The sequence below is a fragment of the Amblyomma mixtum genome, chromosome 3 (genome assembly GCF_055824585.1).
Source record: "Amblyomma mixtum isolate Tamu chromosome 3, ASM5582458v1, whole genome shotgun sequence".
NCBI classification, from domain to species: Eukaryota; Metazoa; Arthropoda; class Arachnida; order Ixodida; family Ixodidae; genus Amblyomma; species Amblyomma mixtum.
In genome coordinates this window covers 101,650,149-101,658,803 of record NC_143014.1, presented here as the reverse complement: position 1 = coordinate 101,658,803, position 8,655 = coordinate 101,650,149, and the positions used below count along the sequence as shown (strand labels likewise).

Below are 8,655 nucleotides of genomic sequence, written 5' to 3'. Positions count from 1 at the left end.
GATATTTTCCTTTCGTTTTTTTTTTGTAAATAAATGCACCACCAGCACTACTTGGTAGATAATTATGTGCATACCTGTTCAGCAGGCTGCCGTTGAGGAGCGAATGCTATTTCGAATGTAATAGGCCCAAATCCTTATACCAGTTCATTTCTTGGAGCATTGATGGCCATTCCACAGCCACTTAGATTTTTTCCATTTTTATTTACTTGTTTTTGTTTTATTCTTTTTTATTTACCGCAAGACACGCAACGAAATAGAACGAACGTTCCTCAGTGGTCGAGGGGTAGCGGTTCGAGTCCCGGCTCAGTGGTGGTGAAATGACGTCACCAGACCAATGAGGAATTCTGTAGTGACGCCATCGTTGTTGCACAATGTGGTCGTTGTAGGGTGTTTGAATTACCCGCGCGAGGTCATGTGGTTGTGGCACCACGACCCTCCAGACCAATCCTGATTTCCGCGACCTGACAACGCCAACGCTAACTACAGGTATACTACGATGGTTTCTCCGCTGAACGGGACCCTTAACGCTATACCGCGTTAAAAAGGGGCAAACAGACGAGGACGATGCTGCACACAGATTTTGTTTGAAACTCCCGCACTTTTATACCAAAGGATTGAAAATTATCTGCATCTTCTCTCATCTTTTTTTTTTTATCTGCGTACTGCGTCGGGCAAAAACCCAACTTCTCCGATAGTGCCACATATGCAGTGCTGCAGTTTTCAGAAAATGGACCTGCTAGCTAAGTTTGTTTATGGCGGTTTAACGTTCCAAGGGGTCTCAGGCTATGAGGGACGCCGCAGTGAAGGACTCCGGAAATTCCGACCACTTGAGGTTCTTTAACGTCCACTGAAATTGCACGTTACACGGGCCTCTAGCATTTCGCCTCCACCGAAATGCCGCCGCCGCGGCCGGGATCGAACGCGTCTGTCGGGTCAGCAGCCGAGCGCCGTAACCACTGTGCCACCGCGGCGGCTAATTAGCTAAGTATCTGCCCTCTTAATATCCATACGTTGCTAGCTACACTTTTTTTCTTGCAGTCGTATCGCAAGGATACGTAGGGTGCTCCAATAAGTAATTTGAGCCAGGATTTTACAGAGAGTAGAACTGGTATATGTTGGGAAACTGAGCTGAAACAATGTCATTGCCGGTTACCGAGAACAACCACACTACCTGGATTCAGATTAAGTAACATTTAAACTGTTGCAGATTCGGGGACATTTTCTGGCCGAAGGTAAAATAAACTGACATTGGCGTGATTTCTAAAATTTTAAAAGGTTTATTAAGACTTATCATCCGTGGTCTGAACATAGCGTGCTAAATTTATTTATTTATTTACTTATTTATTGCTACATACGGTCAATCCCATATGGGATTATAACAAGAAGGGCATAAGTTGAACAGTCTTAATAAATAAGCACAATAAGGCAAGCTAGCTTGATACAAAGATAAACACACAGCGTTGTGAGAGTAAGATGGTTAACAAAGAACTCAAGAATAGAAGCAAAATGTTATAAACTTTAAAATACACGGAGCAACAATGGAAAGGAAGCACTGAACAGAGAGCAGACACTGTAGGCCAATGATTCAGTGTTCTGAAAATAATGGAAGGAAATGGAACGGAGGAACATATAATAATAAACATACAATGAGCTTCATCTGCGGTTGCCTGGAAGGCGGGTACATATTCCAAAATACTTCAAGCATTTATTTCGTATGCAACTCATTTTCGACGAGGGCTACAAAAGTATTTAATGATGAGCAGCTAGTGATGGGTAGGTCAATGGTATTCTATTCACGTATGGTTAGTGGGAAGAATGAGTGTTTAAATCAGTGTACTCGTTTAATGTATGAGTGTGCTTATGGCGCGTGAGCCTGGCATCTGTAAAGGATATATATTTAGAGGTGTCAATATGCAACTGATTTTTGAGTAACTGGTGCATGAATCTTAGTCGTGCCAGTTTGGCTCTCTTCTGCGAGGTAAGCATACCAGCTTTATGGAGTAGGTCAGTTGGTGAATTAGTTTGACTATATTTATTAAAAATGTATGTGATTGCCTTCCTTTGCACTTGTTCTAGTTCACTTACGTGTTATTTAGTAAAGGGAAACCAGAAAATATTAGAGTATTCTATAATTGGCCTTACAAGGGTATTATAGGCTAATAGCTTTGTCTCTGGTGGTGCTAGTTTGAGGCGCCTTCTCAGGAAGAAGAGTCTTTTTAGAGCATTGGATGTGATATGATTTATATGGGAGTTCCATCTAAGGTCATGGGATATGATTACACCGATGCATTTGTGTTCCACAACTTGGGGGAGCAGGATATTATTAATGGCATACTGAGAGGCTGATTTTTGTACTTTCCTGGTTATTGATAACGTAGCGGATTTTTTTTTTTTTTACGTTTAGGTTCATTTGCCAATCGTTACGCCATTTATTTACTGCTTCAAGGTCGTCGTTAAGAGCTACATCTTCTGCGGTTGAACTGGTCTCGCGGTATATTATGCAATTGTCGGCAAAGAGCCTGATGTAAGAGCAAATGCTTGCTGGTAAGTCATCAATAAAGATGAGGAATAAGACAGGGGCTAATACGCAACCTAGTGGCACTCCGGATGTTACTGGCACTAAGTTCAAAGTTTCCAGGCTAAGTGAGACGTATTGTGATCTGTTTGTTAAATAGCCTTTGATCCAAGTAACTATAGGGCTATTACCTAATGCAGATTCCAGCTTCATTATTAATTTACGATGAGATACGCAGTCAAATACTTTCGAAAAGTCTAGTAGTAATATAGGTCTGTTTGTTTTTGATTATCGATACTGGAGGATAAACCATGCACTAGTTCAATTAGCTGCGTAGTTGTGGACGATCCTCTTCGAAATCCGTGCTGTAATGGTGATAAGATGTGTTCCCCTACCAGGTATGTCGTTATGTGTTTTAGGATGATGTGCTCCTGGAGTTTGCAAGTGGTGGAAGTGAGTGAGATGGGCCTGTAGTTTGCGACACCGTCTTTGTTTCCAGATTTGTGTATCGGTATGATTTGTGCAATTTTCCACTCATTCGGAAGAGTACTGGATGACAATAATTTGTTAGAGATTACACACAGATATCTAGCTGTCCATTCGGCGTACCTCTCAAGAAAAGAGTTCAGCAGGTTGTCTGGGCCTAGTTCTTTTTTTGTGTCCCTAGCCAGTAGTAAATTTAGTATTGCTGACTCGGTCACAGTGAGTGGTTCTAGCTGCTTTTGGCTGCTGCAGTATAGGTGTGGAGCAATACCGTTGTCTTCAGTAAAAACCGATTGAAAGTAATTGTTTAGCGATGTGGCAGTAATATGGTCTTCTTCTCTTGAGCATTCAGGTCTACTCTTCTTGGGGTTTATATAGTTCCAGAATTTTCGGGGCGAGCGTTTCAAAAACTTAGGAAGGGTTTTTGCGTAGTAGTTAGTTCTGGCTGCTTTGATTTTTTAATTCATTGTTTGGATGGCTGTTGTAAGTTGATTTTTAGCTTGTGGATTTGACTTCAGTTGCTTTCACAGTCTTTCCACCTTTTGCTTGGCGTGAATGATGTCCCATGTAATCCATGGATTTTGTTTCTTTGTCTTCTTTGTTTTAGTTGGGACAAAAATTGAATGCAGAGTAACAATGGTTTTGAACCTAAGCCATAACATTTCAATGTCTGTTGAAGCGTTGGAAGATAAATCCTCGAAACGTGAGAATTTAAAATTAAGGTGATCTAGAATACTGGTGTCGTCAGCGTTACAAAAATCAGTGTACACAATTTGCGTTTGAGACGAGACTACGGCATCATGGACGGGAACATTGCATAAAACCAGTTTGTGATCAGATATTCCATCTAGGGTTTCAGTTTGAGCTTTGTCAGCAGGAAAATGATCACTAAGAAATATTAAGTCAAGGATACGTTCGTTGCAGGTCCCTATGATTGTGTGGGTTAATTTACTACTTGCGATAGGTTTAAGTTGAGCATGAAATCAATGATAATTTCTGGGGAAGAAGAATTAAACTCTAATGTCTGCCGGTTGATGTCAGGGAGATTGAAATCACCGAGTAATATTAATCTGGACCCAAAAATGTAGCGACGCATGTAATTATACAGAGACCACATACAGTCACGATCGACTGTAGGGCTGCGGTAAACACATCCCGGTAAACACATCCCAGATCATGCACCAACCAGCCCAAATTTCCACCCTTTTGACATCCCACAGTAATGCTACGTGAGCCAAAGATCAGTTTACAAAATAACGCCTCGACTTTTTCGACGTCCGGCAAGACTATGTGTGGTATTTTATTTTTGATAAAGATAGCCACTCCGCCGCCCGAGGCCGCGTCAACTTGGCCCGCATTGTGAGCGGCCATTAGGAGAGCGCTGCGAGGTTCGCAATTTTGAAAGAGTGCGATTCTGCCACGGATTTTTCGTATTTCGCGCCATTTAATCATAGGGCGAAAATGTTTACACTAAAAGCATAGTTGTGAATATTACGCCATTTGCGGTTCCTTTTGGTACTCTACAATTTTTTTATTGAAACTTTTCGAGTAGCTGATTAAGCGATTGAAATGTGCATTAGTCATTTCAGCTAGCTATTTTGCGTACGGCAAAGTTACTAATCCATGCTGTAAGTGACCATGAACAATGTTATATTAATGCTGCTTCGGTTTCATTCCAGCAACACGCACCCTCCTGCCGTCCCCCCTCCCCCCCCCCCCCCCCTTTTTTTTTTTCTAGAGCCCTTGTCTCACGTTACGTCGGACATCTCGCATACGTTTTCAGTTGTGTGCTTAATATTGTTTAGCTTATTTTTTGCTTCGTGCAGGACCTAAAAATGCTCTGTGGTGCAGCTCAATCTGCAAGCCGGCTTTTACAGGTGTACACCCCGTGTTAGTTATGCCTCTCGCTTTTGCTTTTTCCACGTAATAATAATAATGACCTGTACATTGGAACGGGTACTTAACGTGTCTTTTCAGTCGGCAGTTATTTACGCTGCTCCGAACAGCGTGATCACTTTGCGGAAAATTCCGTATTATCGCGAAAGCTGTGGTTCCAGTCTGCGACGAACTGACTGAAACCTCAGATTCCGCTGCAGTACAATTGCCCTGCAGTGTGCCTTTTGAAATGTGATTGATTTCAGTTCTTCAACCTGTCAACATTCAAGATCCATTTAGAGTATGTTCGCCACGTTCGTTTCATAACAAGTTCGCTTTTTACCATCGTAAACTGCGAATTGTCCAACAATGTCTTCGAATCAGTGCAGGTGGTACTTTATACTCGGTTTCAATAATTAATTGCACTCACACGAGAACGAACCCAGCGTTTGCTTAGAGCATCTGTAAAGCGTCTGGTTTGTTTTACCCCTGAACACTGCTGTTAGCCTCTGACTTTCGCTTGTTAGCCACGACCGGTGTACTTGTGTTAGTGTATTTTGTGGGCTTCGAGGTGACGGAATTTTGAAAATGTGATGCACGCCTTCTTGTATTGTGTACAGGCGAATTATTCGTTCGCTCCAAGGGCGCCATGATCGCGGATCGGCGTAAACAAGCAGCCCAGCTTTCAAAGGACCATCGTTGTGCGTGCACCGCGGGTATCGCGCCTCTTTCGAAGCTTGCCGCCGCGCCGGGAACGCTGCGGCGGCTCCTGCAAGATGGCTCCACCGGTCGCACCGGTCGCGCACCTATTGTCCAGCGCGCACTCGTCGGCCGCGGGTCAGCTGAGATCAGGGCACTTATGAAAATCGACCATGATTACCCGATAACGCCCGGCCAGCGTTCAGTCCAGCCATGCTGGACTACATACTGCCGGACTTCTTCGCCGAAGAAAAGGTGCGTACACCCTGCGTGACCGGGCGACGTTTGAACCCTTTCCTTGGTAGTCTGCTCCAAGCGCGGCGATCTATCGCTGGCAGGCGACGACGCGCTCGTAGCCGCGCTCCTCTTCGGCGCCGATCTTTCGCGAGCGAAATAGGAGCTCGGCTGCGCCGCTACCAGCCTTCCACCGCGAAACAGCGTCTGCTCGGCACTCGGTGCACGACGCTCACAAGGGGCCTTGTGCGGCTAAGCCTAATATGCGAGTGATGCCCGGAGCGGACGTGCAAATTGTGATCCATGAGCGCAGCTTTTTTTGAAAGCGCTGGCTCGGCAGTCCTCTCGTGTGGGTGGCCGCAGGCTCTAACGACGCGTCGTCGCCGTGCGATAGTTGCGCAGCTTTTCTGCGGTGTCGCGGTGCCCGAGAAAAAGCCCACTTCACGTGTGGCGAAAAGGGCACGTGAAGCGAACGGGCACAAGCAATGACTGAGCAGTGGTTGGCGAACAGGCATGCGTCGTTGTTCCCAGTGACCTTCGCGTTCATACGGAGGCGATGTCACGCCACATGTCTACCTGCATTCGTGGCTGCTTGAGGATACTTCTCTGCTCGACAGTGCGAAATATCGGAGTTGTGGTTTTACCTACATCTCTCGCTGCCGTTTCAAAACGGCCCCGTACGAACTAAAATGTTGACCTTCACTTCTTACGCAACTTTAAGCAGCATTATTCCAGTTATTAAAGCCCGCACACACCTTTCGACTATTGCTGATTACGATGAATTCATCACGTGCACTGTTTGTCCCGCGCCCCAGTATTTATTTTTGTGTGTACACGTGCCAGCGCCCGTGTGGGTGAAGCTTTCGTTTTTGTTCTCTTGTTAACACCCTGTTCACGATGTTGCTGCCCTGATACGGCTTGACACCTCATTTTGCAGAGTGGTGTTTAAAGCAACTGCTACTGCCGAGCTTAGAAAAACCATCGTACTTATTCTCATACCTTCATTTATACGTGCATCACCTGAAAGTGATCAAAAAGAAGAAGTATACTCACATAATAGTATATTTTTTATGTTTATCGGCCCACGCATTGAAATATGAAATTACGATGTGACCAGCTACGAGTAGGGCGTTTCGTCCTTAAAACTGTCATCAGGCTTGTTTTTTTTTTTTGTGTGTGTGTGTGTTACTCACACAAAAGCGAGGAATCTGATTCGTCTAGCAAAGTTTGGTTCACTACAGTTGAAGCACTATATCCGTTTTTTAGGTTATCATGTCAACGATCTAGCAACAGCCTTTAAGCGTTGTGCCTTCGTTTCTTCTTGAATGCTTCAAAGCAAGAATGTTTTCATTGCACTAGAGTTAACGAAAAATGCAAAGGGCAGACACGAAAAGATGCCGAGTCTACTGCTAGGTGCTTTTCAGCGCGCTGACCGCTTATATCTTTCTCTGGCATTTCCGGCTACAGAGAATTCGCCGCAGTTCCTCAGAAAACGATTATAAAGCTTTTGTGACGAAAGGGTGGTGACTCATGCGAATGCGCCAAGCATCCAAGGGGTCTCGCAGCTATAGGCGCTTGTTTTACGGCGCAATATCCGTATAATAGCGTGGCGACGAAATCCGTCGTATGTATGATTTTGCTATTAGCTCTGCATCAGTCCTGACGTAAACTGTTACGAGGAATTATTAAATGTAGTTTGAGCGTCTATTTTTCCTATTTGGGTTATTGCTTGTGCTTAACCTCGTCACTCAACATTAATCATGTGCATAGTAATTCAGGATGTTTCTTACACGTGCCGCGAGTGGCTTCGAGTGGTGGTGGTGAAAGTGGCTTCGAGACGAATTTTTCTGCAAAAATGCTAGTGTTTACGCTTACACGAAGCTAGTAATAAGACTGAACAATGAACGTAAGCTAGAACTGTAATAAACATGCACTGTGCATCACTCCAGTGCAGCTCTGCAAATTTTCTGGAGCCTACATAAACCAATGAGTGCCTTTACTATGTTGCACAGTAATCTGGGGCAAGCGCGAGAGGTCCTCTGAACATTGGTCATTGGTTGTCTTTACAGAATCCAGCACTTGATTCCATCCTGGATGAAGCAGACACTATATTATTCTCTATTCTATTCTAGAATAAGTTATGGTATTTTAGTTTGGGGTACGACAACTGATTCTAATTACAAAAAATTAATTACTTTACAGAAGAAGGTGTTACGCATATGCGAAAATTATCATGGCGAGAAAAGGGAACTAAGAACGCATCCACTTTTTTTAAAGTACAATATGCTGAGGGCAGATAAGGTATACTACTTTAAGTTGCTACAATGGATACATAAAAATCGTTTGTACGTCACATCCACCGACAGAGTAAACTTGTACGCTATCAGAGACCCGAAAATAGAGATACCGAGGATAGGGACGAATTATGGTCGTCAAGCATTGTCTTTTCAGGTTATCGGAATTCTCAATAGAAGAGATATAAATATTAATTATAGTAAACCCTTCTCCACTTTCAAAAATGAATGCAAAGGAGCTCTTCTCTGTAGCGATGTCACCTATAGCAATCGTTAAAATTTCTCATGCAAACATGTTGTAGTCCAATTTTTTTTCACAGTTACTGATTCTGTGTTCGCATCTATGTACTCTTGCTTGTGCTTATATGTCCATAATGCCTTGTTTTTCAGTAGGCTAGAATAAGCCTTAAGTAGAACTTTGTTATTTGATGTAGTGTTTCATGTATGTCTTGGACTTTGTTTCTTATTTATATACTCATCGTACATTTATGATGCAAATTTTGTCAAGCGCTTTTGTCTTTTTTTGCTGAGTGTGTATGTATTTTCCTGTGTATG

The 8,655-nt window shown here is 43.5% G+C and overlaps 1 protein-coding gene across 3 annotated transcripts in view; it reads left to right on the top strand.

Annotated features, from left to right (window-relative positions):
* The first annotated feature begins 5,378 nt into the window (after nt 1-5,378).
* CngB (Cyclic nucleotide-gated ion channel subunit B) overlaps nt 5,379-8,655 on the top strand; it is a 55,180-nt gene continuing 51,903 nt past the window's right edge. The window contains exon 1 of one of the 3 annotated variants that reach the window (XM_089580442.1): nt 5,379-5,827. In XM_089580442.1, coding sequence (XP_089436568.1) covers nt 5,786-5,827 — 42 coding nt within the window. In that variant the 5' untranslated portion in view covers nt 5,379-5,785. The remainder of the gene's footprint in view (nt 5,828-8,655) is intronic. The other 2 variants (XM_089580441.1, XM_089580443.1) reach the window with 2 other exon arrangements.